Genomic DNA, 16,135 nt, shown 5'->3' with positions numbered 1-16,135 from the left:
CACATGAATGGCCTTTCCCCCTTGAGTACACCCAGAGGATGCTTTATTAAATAATATTTAAAATATTGGACCTTCTGTGCAAGCAGAGGCAACAGCTTTTCTTTAAATTCCCATTAATAGCATCCCCCATTAGTATGTATTCCAGTCTCTGGTTTACGGTTGACAGATCTAGTTTTCTTTGCTCTTGCATGTTAAGTCCGCCCGGGCCCTGGAAACCCTGGTACTAGTTATGATTTTCTTGCAGGCACTAAAAAGTCACGTAGCCCCTAGGGTCCTAGATATCTGGGAGCAGGGAGTTGGGGCAGAGGGGATGGAGGAAGAGAGAGGGTTAGACTAGATCTTAAAATTACGGGATCCATGCCCAGATCCCCACCTTCTCTTTACGCTGTTTTCAGTCTGGGGGCTAACCATCAAGACACCATCTCGTACTTCACTGAGGGAGCCTCCGTAGACGGAGGCACTTGCAGGGTACCCAGGAAGACCAGCTTTAGGACTGGCCAGGCGCCGTGCGCGGCCTGCAGGCTCTGGTGAGGGAGAGGGACCAGTTGCAGCATGCGCATCAGTGAGCCCATCTGCGCGCGGCGGCGGCGGTAGGCGGAGGCGGGTTCGGCGGCGGCTACGGGAAGCGATTGGCTCTGCCTAGGGGAGGGCGGTCCCGCTTCCGCCGGACACCGGAAGTGACTCTCCGCCCCTGTCAGTGGGCCATGGAGAAAGTGGCAGTGTAGCGTCCGAGTTGTGAGGACTGCGGGGCCGGCGGCCATGGAGGCCGTGCTGAACGAGTTGGTGTCTGTGGAGGACCTGCTGGTGAGGCCCGGCTCCGAGGGAGGGAAAAGGAAGATTCGGAGGGGCGGGCCCTGAGGAGAGTCGGGTAGGGGCCAAACTCTCCTCCCAGCATCAGTTTTGCCTAGAGAAGCCGAACTACGGCTCCCGGCAGCCCCAGCAGCGTTCGGCTCTTGCCCAGAGGGTCCACTTTGCCCCAGAGCCTAGTGGGAGTTGTAGTTTCCTGTGCCACCACGCCTCAGACTCGGGGCCTGGAGTCTGACGGGTGCTAGGTTCTCTCAGAAGCTCGAGGTCAGGATGCGGGCACTTGATTTTAAGTGCTCCTTCAGTGGCGGGGGAGCACAGCGACCACCGTAAAGTTTCACATAGTACTCAATCCGGCACAGCGCTAAGTCCCTTGTAGGGGATGTCTCAATCTTCGTAGCTCTAATAGGAAGTAGGCAGGTTTATTACGGTTTTTTCCTTCAGATAAGATAGGGTCCAGACTAGGCAGGGTGGGGCTGAGAGAAGCAGTCTCCGACGAGGGGCCGCGTGGGCTGGACTGTTGTTGAGCTATTCTGACAGCCTGTTGTTTACTGTTCAGGGCAGCCTCCCGGGGTCAGCTGCTCCGGGAGCGGTGCCTGGGGCCGCCACCAGGTGGCATCTCCACTCGGCACCACTAGGGGGGAGGGAAGCAGAGAGGGGAGGTCCAAGGAGACAAAGGAGACGACCCGGCACTAAGAAGCAGAATGCCTGGGTCCCAGAGATGAAGATTGCAGGACCTGGGGTACCCCATGGTCGGGTACCCCAAGACCCGAACGGGGGTTGTGGCAAGGGAGAAGATGGGTAACAGGGACACCCAGGTCCTGCTAGAGTTCAGCTTGCCCCCTTCACTTCTAAATGACTCCTCTCCTCTCCTGTGGCAGAAATTTGAAAGGAAATTTAAGTCTGAGAAGGCAGCAGGCTCGGTGTCCAAGAGCACGCAGTTTGAATATGCCTGGTGCCTCGTGCGAAGCAAGTACAACGACGACATCCGTAAAGGCCTTGCTCTGCTGGAGGGTGAGGTGCTAGGCTGACTCCCCAACTCGCTCCTTCCCAACTTGCCATCGTCGTTCTCTGCCACCATTGGCCTGGTTTGCTCCCTCCATCTCCAGTGTGGGGATCCTTTCAACATGGGATCTCAGCGTTCAGTTATCTTCCAGTAAACTCACTGCAGGAAAGGGCTGCACTTAGTCTGACTTCTCCCAGTGTGCTTTTGGCTACTTGCTACCTCATTGGTGTTTTGCCAGACAGTCATAGCATGTCAGTCCCCGAGGGACTTTGGTGATCTGGTCATCTAGACAGAAGGAAAGGGACTGGTTTCAGGTCAGACAGCTGGTTAATTAATGGCTGAATTGGGAACAGAAGCTCCTGTCTTCACGTGTCCCAGTCATGTTGTCTTTGCCCCCACACCTCACCTTATTGGTTATTTAGCAGCTATTGTTGAAAACCTTAGGGGCGAGTCACGTAAAAGTCCAGAAGACCGTCCTCAAAACCTGTGAGCAGATGGTGTTTTTTTTTTATCAGAATACTGTTTCCTGTTAACTTTGGATAGGTCAGCATTTGTCAGAGGCCACAATACTTGACCTTTAAATTTCTCTGTACCCCTTTTCTCTTGGTCAAGTAATGGTGTATAAACAATCACTATATTAGCCAAAGATACCTATTGTAAATCCATAAAAGTAAGAATCTTCCTGAATGCAAATCATCTCAGCCTCCAGTTCCTAAGAAATAGGACACAGCTGCAGAAGTGGTCTCTAAACATTGCCATTCTAGTTGACAGACGCTTGGGAAGCTGTATAAACACCTGCCCACTTAGCAACAAATTCTAGTACACAGAGTACAGCTGAACACGTAACCTTATGGGAAGTCACTGAACTTAGAAAGTTAGATGGGATCTTTCAGGGAGGGGTAGTTGAAGGCAAGTTTGGAGCTGTTTTTTTAAAAAGAGAAGGAATGAAAACTTATTTTGAACACTACTCTGGGCAGCAAGCAACTGGAGTAGAGATGCCTTTGGCTTGTCCACTGCTCTGATTTGCTTTTAGTTCACTTGGATGAACCAGCGTTGACTGGAGTGTTGATATGGGGGCTGCGTACACCTCAGTGTTGGCTGGGGTTCATGCTGCCCCACGGCTCTGGGTAGGAAGCCCGGAGCGACTGGAGCCGAAGTGGAGGCTCAAGACAGTGAATTTAGGGAGTGAAGGGGGTGTCTGGGACACAGGCACTAAGAAAGAAGAGAAGGGGTTTTCACCCTTTTCCTTCCTCCCGACTCCCCAGAGCTGCTGCCCAAAGGGAGCAAAGAGGAGCAGCGGGATTATGTCTTCTACCTGGCCGTGGGGAACTACAGGCTCAAGGTAAAGCAGAGCACTTCCTTCTCCCCCTCCACCCTGCCTGGGTGGTCAAGCACCCACTCATCTCTCTCCTCCAGGGTAGAGCCCAGGCCAAAGAGGGCAGTAGGCAGGGGGTGGTGTTGGGTACAGAGGTACAAGGTGAAAGCAGGCCAGGACACTAAGGGAAGGCGAGAGACGGAGGATCCGGGTGCCGAGGGTGTGGGGAGCAAAGTGATGTCAGCACTGGGGTGCAGCCCCAAGCCTTGGGCTGTTATCTCCTTCAGCTTATCACCCCCACACAGTTGGGGTGGTTTGTGGACTCTACTCCTCTGGGTGGGGCTGGAGCAAGGGAGGGGGTGCAGGGAGAGGGAGGAGCCCCAGGGCCAGCGGAGAGAAGGCCCCTCTGATGGGCAGGCGGAGGGATGGAATTCTGAGGGGGTGTGTGTTGTTTTCCCTGAGTGCAGGAATATGAAAAGGCCCTGAAGTATGTGCGAGGGCTGCTGCAGACAGAGCCGCAGAACAACCAGGCCAAAGAACTGGAACGGCTCATTGACAAGGCCATGAAGAAAGGTGAAGGCCGTCCTCTCTGCCCCTCTGCCTCCCTCCACTCCCTGCCCTCATGTTTCCTTGGCCCCCAGCATCCCCGGGCCCCTCTCCACTCTCTTAACTTCTCTTCTGTCGCCCATGCCTGGGCCCTCTGGTCTCCCTTCAGATGATGCCCTCCAGGCAGTTCCTCCTCAAACTCTCTTCTTTCCCTGGCCCTCAGGGCCCCTCACACCAGGACTCCAGGGAGAGAGGCATGTCTTCTGCCAAGGAGCAGCAGGCCGTGAGGTGGTAGCCCAGGTCGCCGCAGGGACTAGGTTTGGCCTCGTGACAGTCTCCCTTTTCCTCTCCCCAGATGGATTAGTGGGCATGGCCATCGTTGGAGGCATGGCCCTGGGCGTAGCGGGACTGGCTGGACTCATCGGACTTGCTGTGTCCAAGTCCAAATCCTGAAGGAGACGGCATCCCTGCGTCTGTGCAGGGACACGTGGGAGCCCGTGGAGGACACTGGAAGAGAGGCCCACCCCCCCGGCCATCCCTTTCTTCTCCTGCACTGCATCCTGTCCTCTGTGGACGTCACCCTCCTCTCCCCTGAGACCTGTCACCTATCCCCAAATCATGTGCTTGGAGATGAGTGTAAATAAACCTGGACTTGGGCTTGGGAACCTCTGGTGTCCATGTTGAGAAAGGGGTGGGTTTGGTTGGGCCCAGGAGATAAGAAAATGGAATATATGGCTAAGCTTACGGGGTCACACGTGTGCCCTTCCTGCTCTGCGCCCTCCTGCTCCTACCCCGGAGGCTGCTGTGGGGTTCTCCTTTGTCCACCAAGCTGCCCAGACCCCACACCCTTCCTTCCTTCCCCCACCACTAGCCATGTCCTTGAGCAGTGGCAGGCAGCATAGGGATGTGGCCTTTGTATGGCCTTAGACTCCTGACAGAAAACTGACCAGAGGCGGGAAGGGCAGAGCTGAAAGGGACAGGCAAGACTGATGTCTCCTCTGACCCACTCAGCTGCCTCTCAGCGTGGAGTTTTCCACACCAGGGAGGCCCCCACTCAGCTTCCTCCAAAACCTCCACCCTTCCCTCCCTTTGTCCTGTGTCCTCCCCTTCCTCCTCCCTGTCCCTCTCCTTAAGGGAGGGGGGCCACCGGGGGCGGGGCAGGGGGGGAGGAAATGGGCATTTGGCATGGACTTGGCATAGGTCACGGAAGAGGTGAGGAACCCAGGACATCCCAGTTGCAGAAAGAAGGTTGGAACCCAGTCTCCACCCAGCCCACTTGGCCTCACACCCATTAGCCCGTGCCAGGCTCAGCCTGGGCCTGTCTTGCTTCACTTCATACCTCTCATTCCTTATCCCCGCTGAGGGGACAGGGGAGGAGGCACCTGTGGGCAGCATGGAGGAGCCTGGCACAGGGAAGAGGATGGGGATTACACCTCAGCACAGTGATGTCCCGTGTGACTGCCTGGGTGTAGAATGAGCCCCTTGGAACTGAGCCCCAGCCACGCTCGCCAGAAGAGAACCGGAGCTGTCCGGGCTGTGGCCTCAGGGTGGGAAATGAGACCGTCTCTGCCAGGACAGGTGCTCAGCGTTGGCTTGGGGTGGGGACCCAGAGGTTTCTAATCTGTCATAATTAGTAGAGCCGGTGACGGTTCTGATAACTCTGAGCTGCTTAGATTATCAGAGGATCACGTCCTGGGCTTGTGATTTATCCCACTTAGGGCCCCTTTGGCAGCAAGATCAAGCTTTTTGCCGAGAGTCAAAGATCAACCCAACAAGGGGAGAAATTAAAGTTCAGGAAGTTGGAAGTTTGGAGGAGAACAACCCCTGGTGGCCTCAACCTGGGCCTTGGACACCCAGGGCATTCACCTGGTACTGAGCAGTTCATACTTGCAAGGAGCTTTGATATGCGGTCACAGTTCTCAACATAGCCTACGAAGTGAGGAGGAACAGTTCAGCTCATGGAAGCAGAAACAAGCTCAAGGGGCTCCGACTTCATGCCCGTGGCGAGTTGGTAAAGGATAGGACCTGGTTTGAATCCCGGTTGGTTGGATTCCAAAGCCATGGGTTCCCCCAGATTTCCCATTCCCTCATTCAACCTTACTCTTCCTTGGAGACTCAACCCTGAGGTCTCTGAGTTTCTTGAACTGTTCTCACCAGCATTCAGAGAGGGTGGCTCAGCTGCCTTGATCCTTCCCCACCGAAAGGTGCAGGGGGCCTCTCTGTGTTCAGCCTCGGTCTCTTGCCTCAGCCGCTTCCTCTTTCCTTGCCCCTCTTACTCCATTCTCTGGCCTCCGATGAAAGCTGAGTCAGAAGCCAGCGCTTCCCCTTGGCTCCCAGTGCCTCCCATGGGAGCCCCTTCTTGGCGGCGCGTCCGTTAGTCACTCCCCGGTAAGTCCTCTCCCCCCACCCTCGAGGGGCGGGGAGCCCAGGGCAGCCCAGAGGCCAGGGGGGAGGGGGTGGACTTTTGGCCCGTTTCGTTTATTCCCTCCATCTCCTCGTCAGCAGCTGCTGTGCGCGCTTGGCTCATTCCTCTGACGGACCTGCAGGGAAGCGAAGAGACCGGGGGAGAGGGCAGGAGACATACCGGAGACGGACCTGGGCCACGGAAGAGGCCGAGGCTGCAGCCTGCCTCCCTCTCTTTCCCTAGCCTGCCTGAACCACCCTCCTTGGCCAAAGCCCCCTCAGGTTCCCCCGGGGCCCAGCCCCTCCCCTCTCTGGGGCCCCGGGCTCCCCTCGGGGCCTGTGTCTCACCATGCCGGTGGCTATGGAGATCTTCGGCTTCTTCCTCACAGCCGTGGGGCTGCTGATGCTGGGGGTGACCCTGGCGCACAGCAGCTGGCGAGTGTCCACCGTGCATGGGAATGTCATCACTACCAACACCATCTTCGAGAACCTCTGGTACAGCTGTGCCACCGACTCCATGGGCGTCCACAACTGCTGGGAGTTCCCGTCCATGCTGGCCCTCTCCGGTACGGGCTGGGGAGAGCCGAAGGGAGCAGAGGGAGGCGGGAGGCTGGAGAGACCCCAGGGAGGGTGGGCGCTGCCTGTGGTTGGACCTTGGGTGCCATACAGCCCAGGGAAGCCAGATGCAGTGAGGAGACCTGCTTCCTATAGCCAGGAGTGCTGGGGGCATCTCTGTCTGGAACTCCAGCAGAGGCCGCGCCACACGTGGCCCCCTGCTCTAGCATGACCCTCTGTCTTTGTGGCTGCAAGTGCAGGCACCGGGGCTAGAGTGCCAGCCCTGACACCTGCCGTGGACCTGCTCCATGCCTCCTGATAAGATGAGCTTCATTTGACCCATCTGTTAAAACTCAGGTCAGAATAGCACTGGTTCACTGGGTGGTCGTGAGGATTATGTGAGATGAAATGTGCAGAAAATGTTAACACCAGGTTGGCGTCTACGTTCTCTCAATCAAATCCAGCACTTTAGTTTTGGGGTGAGAGTGCTGGGGCTTGTGGGGTGAAGAGGAAACCCCACCTTGGATTACTGGGTGTTGAGATACTTAGAAGTGTCAATAACTGCACCAGGCTTCCACTGGGGCATTGGTCTCACTGCCATGGCGAGCTCTAGAAGGCTGTTTTAAATGGAGTCCTCTTGCACATCTCAGTATGCACTGTAGTCAGGGATGTGTGTGCATATGTGTTTGGGGTTGTTGGTGGGCTGGAGCCTACAGCTCTTTTGGCCCCAAAAGGCCCTCCCTGGTGCCTGGAGCTCATGCTGTGAGCAGTACACATCACTCCCCCACCCGCGGAGTCCTTCAGTTGGCCCAGCCCTCGCCAGTGCGCTGCAGCTCCCGTGCCCTCACTGGGGGCTGCTGGAGCCATCATGCCCTTCCAGGGTCCCCAGCTGCAGGGGCCGGGTGGCAGGGGAAAGAGCTGAGGCCAGCATGCCAGGCAACTGCCTCCCGAGTATCAGAGATGCTATGAGCCGCTAGGGAGTCTGGGTGGGTCTCCCCTGCCCCTACTATTCCCAGGGTCTCCTGAGGCAGCTGCAGGGGCTTCATGCTCTCATCCCATCCAGGACCCGCCCCCCCCCCAACAAAAAAAAAGAACTATGAAAGCTGAGTACAATCTGGGTCAGACACCAGGATCGGACGCCAGAATGGTGGGTGGGCAGGAGGGACATTGGCTGCAGCCACTCAGCAGCGTGGTGTGAGGAGGGGCCCCACGGGGACTGCTGCTCTCATGACTGCGCACAGAAGACAATGAAAGACGGAGATGCAAGGGCGAGCGAGCCGAGCGGGGAGGGCAGAGAGCACGCAGCTGTCCAGGGATAGGCTGAGGCTCCAGGCATCATCAGTGCTTCGCGTGCACCATTTCAGTGCTGTTTACAGCCCCGCCATTGGCAGCATTAGTAACCTCATCTCAGAAGCAGGAAAACTGCATGGTGACCTGCCCTGAGCCACCCAGGTGGTTGGGGGGCTGGAATTCAGAGCCAGCCGATACTCCGTTCCCAGGCTAGTTCTGGTCCTGGGGGGGTCCTGTCACTTACTCACACCGCAGCCACGCAGCTGCTTATGGGCCCTTCAATAACGTCTCCTTATCTACAAGAGCTCCCTGGGGATCCGGAGCTGGTCTGCCCAGGTGGGGATGGGTGGGTGGGTGGATGGATAAGTAGGGGGAGAGGCTGGGGGAACTCCAGAGGAAGTGACCGGAAAGGAGAAAGTGCTCACAGGGAACTTTGCCCCTCCTCCCTGCTCCCCAACGCTGAGCCACTTCACATCTTCCTGGCAGGGGCCCAGCCTTTCCCCTTCAACACGGGTGGCACTGCCCCACCCAGGGAAGGGGTGCAAGGTCCTTGGGAGTGCTTGGCAACTGTCGAAGACCTAGGAGGAGGAAGGGGGCCCAGAAAGGGAGCAGCCGTTTCCTGCGGCTCTGAGGAAGGAGCATATGAGCTAGGCTTGCCTCGCACGGTCCTAGGCCCAGGTATCCCACCTTCCAGATTAGAAGCTGCCACTGCTGCCCCCTATCGGTCACTCCGGGAAGAGACTAGGTTCAGGATGTCAGGCACTGTGCAGGGCGCTAAATGGGACCTCCCAGATGTGAGTGATGGGAGGGGTGCTCACAGAGTGTAGTGTCTGTAACACCCAGCAGAGCATAGCGGTTCTCAACTAGTGGTAGCTTTTTTACAATGCCTAGAGATTTTGATTGTCCTGTCTGGGGGGACTGCTATTGACGTCTAGTGGGCAGAGGCCAAGGATGCTGTTAAACACCCTACAATGCAGGGACTTCCCTGGTGGTCCAGTGGTTGAGGTTCCCTGCTTCCACTGCAGGGGGTCACCAGGTTTGACCCCTGGTCAGGGAACAAAGATCCTGCATCCCAAGTAGTGTGGCAAAAAATTAAAAAAAAAAAATCGTGCAAAAGGAGTATCACCCCCAGGACAAAGCATTATTAGCCAAAGTGTCTAAGTGGCGCTGAGCAGAAGCCTTGTAATGGAGGCAGAGGCGAAGTGCACCTGGAGGGTCGAGGGGTGCGGAGGTGAGCTCCTGGGAAGGAGGGGGTGTGACCCCTCAGGCTGACCCCTCAGATGGGATGGGGCCCAAAGAGGAAGCAGAGGACTTGAGGGCTTGTAGGGACTGACTCTGTCACAGGCTGGAGAGCAGGCGGAGGGGAAAGGGTCGGCTCTGGGACCCATGGCTGTGCCCCGCTTCCCCAGGGTACATCCAGGCCTGCCGGGCGCTCATGATCACCGCCATCCTCCTGGGCTTCCTGGGCCTCTTCCTAGGCATGGTGGGGCTGCGCTGCACGAACATTGGGGGCCTGGAGCTCTCCAGGAAAACCAAGCTGGCGGCCACCGCAGGAGCCCTACACATCCTGGCTGGTAATCGGGGGAAGTCATGGGTGGACCCCGTGCTGCAGTGGGAGGGGGTGGTACTGCAGTGGGGGTGGGATGGACAACCCAGACCCCAGGGTTGCCTCACCTTCCCCTTTGCATTGACACCTGCCCCCTCTCCCTGCTCACCCCACCCTCACCCATACTCACCAAATCCCTTGGTTACAAATCAGTCCATTAGCAATGTTTCTTGAGCCTGCACTAGGCGCCAGGCATGAGCGAGGTGTGGGAGGGAATCCAAAGGTGAGAGTTCCTGCCCTCCAGCGCTTAGTCTGGCTGGGAAGATCAGAGCTAGGACGTGCACGCACGCACACACATACACACACACTGTGCACAATAACAGTACCACAAGACTTGCCATCCCTTTTCAATTTGCAAGACATGTCTGTGCACATCCCCTCACAACACGCCTGTGAGATAGAGCAGGTCTTGTCCTGTTCTCCAGATGTGGACACAGGCTCAGAGAAGCCAGGTGGCATACTGGAAGACACAGCCCCAGGGGGCGGCCAGGCTGGACCAGTAGTCCAGGAGCCTGGCTGGCTTCAGGCCTTCATGCACTGAGCCATAAGGCCTAGGAAATTGGTGTCAGCGCAGGCAGGGCTGATCAGGGAAGACTGCTTGGGCTTTTGAGGATGGGTAGGAGCTGGTGACGGAGAAGGCAATGGCACCCCACTCCAGTACTCTTGCCCGGAAAATCCCATGGATGGAGGAGCCTGGTAGGCTGCAGTCCATGGGGTCGCTAAGAGTCGGACACGACTGAAGCGACTTAGCAGCAGCAGCAGCAGGAGCTGGTGAGCAGATTCCTACTGCAGAAACTGTGGTCCAGGCACTAGAGGTAGGAGGGACAGGGCAGGTGTGGGATAAACAGAGGGAAGAGGGGCTGAGGAGCAGAGTGGAGGCTAGACAAGAAAGGTGGGCTGAGGTGTGTCCTGGGTGCTGGATGGAGCAGCCTGCCGTAGCTTGACGTAGGAAACAGAAGTGAGGAGCTGGCGAGAGGAAATGAAAGGGATCCGATGAAGCTTGCTCTTGGACTTGATGCCCATGTCCTTTCTCTGGGCTGCCCCTTCCTCCGCCAGGCCTAGCTGGGTTCTCCGGTTCCTCCCCCAGGTATCTGCGGGATGGTGGCCGTCTCCTGGTACGCCTTCAACATCACCAGGGACTTCTTCGACCCCTTGTATGCCGGAACCAAGTGAGTGTGGGGGACAGTGGGTGGGTCTCAGTGCGACTCCTGAACTAGCGCTGCCTGCTCACCGTCCTCGTCCCCAGGTACGAGCTGGGCCCTGCCCTCTACCTGGGCTGGAGCGCCTGCCTGCTCGCCATCCTGGGCGGCATCTGCCTCTTCTCCAGCTGCTGCTGCTCCCGGGACCGGGACCCCGCCGCCGGGTAAGGGAGGGCGCGCCGCGGGGGCGGAGTGCGGGGCAAGGGCCGCACATCCTTCTGACCGGGTTCTCTCCCCGGCCAGCGTCCAGCTTCCCTACAAAGCCCCCGTGATACCGGCCGCCAGCCTCGCTGCCCGCCTGCCCGCCGCAGCCTCGGATGAAGAGGGTGACAGCAGCTTTGGCAAGTACGGGAAGAACGCTTACGTATAGGCAGCCGGGCCTGTGGACCTATTCCCTTCCCACTGCCCGCAGTGGAGAGGGGTCCCTGGAATACCTGGGCTGCGGGCGCGGGCCCCTGCTCCAGGTTATCAAGTTCAGGGCCAGCCACGCTCTGGCTCCGCCCCCTGCCCGGAAGCCACACCCAGCTCTGGCCTCAGGTCCCGCCTTCCCATGGGAGCTCCGCTCTGGGTACGCCTCTTTCCTCTGGTTCTCCGGATCCTCTGCGGCCAACAACCGGCCTCCTGAGAACTCATCTCTGGCCTCTGAGGCTGGACCCCTCTTAACCTTCTGAGTCTAGGTTCCGGGCCGTTAAACGGGTAGAGGCGGCCCCGAGTGTTTGCAGTCTGTATAAATTCATGCGTAAATAAACTTGTGAACTGTTCTGGGGTTGAAGGTGTCATAAGGCAATTGACCCAGCAAGGGGTGGCTGAGGCAACACCCAGGATCACATCAGTTCCTGGACCCCAGGCTGTCACCTGTCCACTGCCTTTGGACTGCCCCATCTGGCAAAGGAGGAAAGGAGTTGCAAGTAGTTTGTAGAGTGTGGCATTCTCACAACTACTGATAAGGCCCAATAAGGAGCAGATAAGGACCGGAATAGCAGATACCCTCTGGCCAGACTGATAACAAGTCATTCCTTTTACTCTGGACCTTTCTCACAGCTGTACAAGGAGATGATTGGTCTAGAGTTTCTTTACCTGGACCTGAGAGTGGATATCAGAAACTGACAAGCCCTTTGAAATGGTGTCAAGTCAGCCAGGCCTGGAGCAAGTACATTTTTCTGGGGATGGTTCAGTAACTTCCAGAAAAGGCACTGGAGGTCTGTTCAGAGGCCTGTGTATTGGTGGTGTGTGTGTGTGACTGAATGGTATCCAGCTCAGACATGGCTACAGGGCCATGGGCATGCTTGGCACAGGCCCAGCCAGCACCGAGCAGAGCCGGTACACACTTGAAGCAGGAAACTGAGGCTGAGGGAAAGAAGCCTCGCATCCAGTGTTAGGAGCAGAGAGCAAGGTCTACCCTGGCACCCATCCCATCGTGCTGCATACAGCAACGAGTCCCTTGGCGGTGGCGTGGCACTTAACCTTCCTTTGATCCCATCTGCTCACCTGCACTGACTCTCCTGGGATGTAGAGACCTCCCATACCTGCGTTCTAACTGGGCCCTCTCCTGAGCTTCAGGAGTCGTGCAGCCCTCGAGTGTTGTCACCAGGCTGGGTGAATCCATCACTTTCCCCCCAAATCACAGTTTCTTCCAGGCCAAACTCTTGAGCCTCATAGATTGACCACCTCAGTCCTCTCTGGCTGCTCCTTCACTTCCTCTTCACCACCTTCCCCTCAGCTGGCAGCCAAATCCTATCAGTTCTCCATAGAGCTTTCCACTTCCACCGAGTTCTCTGCCTTGTCCCGCCTGGTGTTGGGTCCAGCCCCCATCCCCAGACTCTGATGTTAAGAGAACCCCCTTAAGTGAGCTTTGTGACCCAGTTCCCATTTCTCCCTATTCATCATCCTGCCCTGGCAGCAGCACCCTGGTGCCGCAGGAAAAAGACAAAGACAATTACACCTTGGCACGCTGCCTGGCCCTAGCCCAACTTTAAAAAATATCAATTTGGCTGCATCAGGTCTTAGTTGCCACACTCCACACTCGTGGGCTCTTTATGGCAGCAAGCTGGCTTCTCTCCAGTTGTGGCGCACCACCTTAGCTGCCCTTCAGCATGTGAGATGTTAGTTCCCCGACCAGGGATTGAACCTTCATCCCCAGCACTGGCAGGCAGATTATTCACCTCTGAACCACCAGGGAAGTCCCTAGCTTGCCTTTCTATCCCCATTTCTTAGTATTCCTCCATATATCCATGGTCTCCCAGTAAGCTGGACTGCTCATGTGGACACACATTCGAATCAGGGCTTCCTACTGGGCTCCGCCCAGAACACATGCTTGCCATGCTGTTCCCTACCCCTGCCCCCCCAACACTCGGCTTTCATACCATTTGTGGCTGTCCCCAGGCCAAGTCCAAAGTCCACGTGGAAAGGACTGTACAGAAACACAGACACTGGGAAGCGGGTTTCACACAGGCCCTCAGTGTAACAACCTGCAGGACAGGCCCTGGGCCACGTGATGCTGACCTGCCTCTTCTCACCCCTTCCCCCTTTCAGGAAAACCAACCTGAGCCAAGTTTCACATTCGAGCCTTGACTGCGTGCCTTCATATGACCATGGGGTTAAGTTTTGGTTTCTTTGTCCATCAAGCAGGGTCACATGGCTATAAAGGGCTATCGAACTACTTTTTAACCCTTTTTAACATTATTTTCTTCTTTGCTAGAAGCTACAGAAGCAAGATCTGGTCCCTGCCCTCAGAGAACTCACAGGCTGGGAGCAGACAAAAATGCAGACAGCTAGTGACCACGTAATGGGCAAGGTGCTACGGCTGCTTGTTCCAAGAAGCCTCTGATTTCCAAGGAATCGGCTATGAAAAAGCTCAACAACAAACTGCTTAGGTCTCGGGCAATGAGGTCAATAGCTGAGCACTCACTGAAAACCAGGCACTGGGCCTGGTACAGTCTCTAGTCCTCTGATTTCTGGGAGGTGGCTGTAACAGAGTCAGAGGGGCAAAGTGGTCTGTCCAACCTTGTAAGCAGCACTAATAATCAGTAGTACAGTGAAGTGAAAGTGTTAGTTGCTCAGTAGTGTTCGACTATTTGCGGCCCCACGGACTGTAGCCCACCAGGCTCTCTGTCCCAGGGGGTTTCCCAGGCAAGACTACTGGCACCGGTAGCCGTTTCCTTCTCCAGGGGAATCTTTCTGACCAGGGATTGAACCCGGGTCTCCCACATTGAAGGCAGATTCTTTACCATCTGAGCCACCAGGGATTTCCCAAAGACTCAGGTGTTTCCCGAGGTGGGGACCAAGTCTCCACTAGTACATAGGAAGCTGGCAAAAACTGCTCAATATTTTCCTTGAGGAATTATAGTTTTAAATCAGGGTCTGGAGATCCTTCCCAGAAAAGATCAATAAATGATTTGTAGAGCCAGTCAGCATGAGGCGGCCCCTGGGATCCTATGAAGGCCAGCAGACGAAGACTGAGTGTGTCAGAGTAGACAAATCTTACACCATGCGGAACAACAAATATGAAACAAAGTCAGTACACTTAGGAAACAAACCAAGGAGACGGTGCTGACTCAGCAGCAATCCAACAGGAAATCCGAAGGAGGTGATCACAGTGAAGCACAGGTGTTCCTCAGCCAAGAAATAGTCTTTTTTTTTGTCACACCGTGCAGCTTTTGGGATCTTAGTTCCCTAACCAAGAATCGAACCTGGGGCCCAGCTGAGTGAAAGCGCTGAGTCCTAACCACTGGATCGCCATGAAATTCCTTCTATTTTCTTTCTTGAGTGCACTTCTTGGCAGAGAGGAAAATAGAAAGGCTAGGATCCAGGAAGGTTTCCCTGCCTGAGAACAAGATAATTAATCTAGGCCAGAGTCAGCAGCCAGTAGACTGAATTCCTGATGTCCCAGTTACTATTGCCGTCCAACCAACCATCCCAAGGCTCAAAGGCATCAACTGTTTTATTATACGCATAGATCCTATAGGTCAGGAATTTAGAGCAGAGATGGCCAGTGTCTGCTCCAAGATGTTGAGGACACAGCTAGGAAGACTCAAATGGGTGAGGGTGACTTGATGTCTGGGGTTTGGAATCATCAGGAAGCAGCTTCACTCCTATGATGGAAGCCTGGGCTGGGAAGGCTTGAAGGCTTGCTCACCTGGACCTGTCAACGGGAGGACCTGCACACAGAGGGCTTCCTCACAGCATGGCAGCTTCAGGACGCCTGGATTTCTTACAAAGTAGCCGAGGGCTCCAAAGGCAAGTATTGAGGGATGGGGCAGAAGCTGCACTGTCTTTTACCACCTGGCCTTTCACGTCCCATGATCACTCTTCTACCATTGTCTACTGGGCCAAGCAGTTGTTAGGTCTGACCAGATCCCAGGGGAAGGGGACCAAGAGCCACTTTTTGATGCTTGAAGGATAGTAAAAAATTTTACAGCCATTTCTGAAAACCACCACGCTGAGGATTGTCTCTTAAACCCTGTCCTTACCACCATTCAACATGACACTGTCACCCAACACCACTTGCCCAACCACCAGTCTCTGGAAGAAAGAGCAAGCAACTTCCCAGGAAGACTGGTAACACCTGGCGAGAAAGCCCAACCACAAGAAAGTCCCCCAAAGCAGGGAGAAGAGCCTAAGAAGGCCCCTGACACCAGCCTGGCTGGATCTCATTAATATCTTACTGAAATAACCTGTGTCACAGATATTTCCTAAGCATCTGCTTTGCTATGTTGCAACAAGGTACTGAGCCTCAAGACAGCAACTCCGAGGCGTTTTTGAGCTCACAGCTTATAATCCACTTAGAAAAGGTGTGGGTTTAAGAAGCTCTAGGGCCACAAGGTTATATTAATAGCATCAGGGCCTCCAAGAACAGAGGCCTCTGTACCATGAACTCCCTGACGCTTCCCAGAAATGTCTGGGTTTTCTCTGCTACTAATAATTTCACACACCACAGTCCATGATAAGACGGGCTTCCTAAGGACAACTTGGATGGGCGGCACCAAGGACAAGGGCCCAGTCTCTCCCCTTGGGTAAGAATCAGAGACAAAGACAGGGCTGGCTCCTTCTGTGTTACCCTTCTACATCCCCGTCCCCAGCCCTCACTCCACTTCCCCATCACCAGTCCTGGGACTCAAACTACACTCAGAGGAACTAGAGAAAGAAAATGCAAAAAAAAAAAAAAAAAACTAGATCAATAACCAAAAAAGCGACCCAAAGCAGCAGCCAAGAAATGCAACGACACAGCGGAAGAACAGGACAGCATCTCTCCTGGTCAGGGACCCAGAGGGGCAGACAGTGGGAGGAGTGATTGACAGGTAGGAGGAAAAGACACAGAGCAGCGAGTTCGAGAAACAAGGGACCCACCAGCCTCACCCCCAAAATCCCACAGAACCACCCGGGCAGGCTCCTCCTCGCACGAGACCTTTTAT

General features: G+C 55.6%; 2 protein-coding genes across 5 annotated transcripts; both read left to right on the top strand.

The window, feature by feature from the left end:
• Positions 1-686: 686 nt before the first annotated feature.
• On the top strand, positions 687-4,312 carry FIS1 (fission, mitochondrial 1). The gene is made up of 5 exons (XM_068969077.1): positions 687-804; positions 1,686-1,818; positions 3,076-3,152; positions 3,593-3,698; positions 4,027-4,312. Exons 1-5 carry the CDS (start codon positions 760-762, stop codon positions 4,122-4,124), a joined length of 459 nt encoding a protein of 152 aa, XP_068825178.1. The 5' UTR covers positions 687-759; the 3' UTR covers positions 4,125-4,312.
• A 467-nt stretch (positions 4,313-4,779) lies between these two features.
• Positions 4,780-11,445, top strand: CLDN15 (claudin 15). 4 transcript variants are annotated; one of them, XM_068968365.1, is made up of 7 exons: positions 4,780-5,249; positions 5,390-6,059; positions 6,177-6,640; positions 9,340-9,493; positions 10,613-10,694; positions 10,772-10,888; positions 10,968-11,445. In XM_068968365.1, exons 3-7 carry the CDS (start codon positions 6,424-6,426, stop codon positions 11,043-11,045), a joined length of 648 nt encoding a protein of 215 aa, XP_068824466.1. In that variant the 5' UTR covers positions 4,780-5,249; positions 5,390-6,059; positions 6,177-6,423; the 3' UTR covers positions 11,046-11,445. The 4 variants fall into 4 exon arrangements, with proteins under 4 accessions (XP_068824466.1, XP_068824464.1, XP_068824465.1 ...); XM_068968363.1 differs by having other exon boundaries at positions 9,329-9,493; XM_068968364.1 differs by having other exon boundaries at positions 6,174-6,640; positions 9,329-9,493.
• Positions 11,446-16,135: the final 4,690 nt, after the last annotated feature.

Source organism: Capricornis sumatraensis, chromosome 3 (assembly GCF_032405125.1).
Source record: "Capricornis sumatraensis isolate serow.1 chromosome 3, serow.2, whole genome shotgun sequence".
Lineage (NCBI taxonomy): Eukaryota > Metazoa > Chordata > Mammalia > Artiodactyla > Bovidae > Capricornis > Capricornis sumatraensis.
Note: the sequence above shows the minus strand (reverse complement) of the source record. Positions and strands in the feature narration are given on the sequence as shown.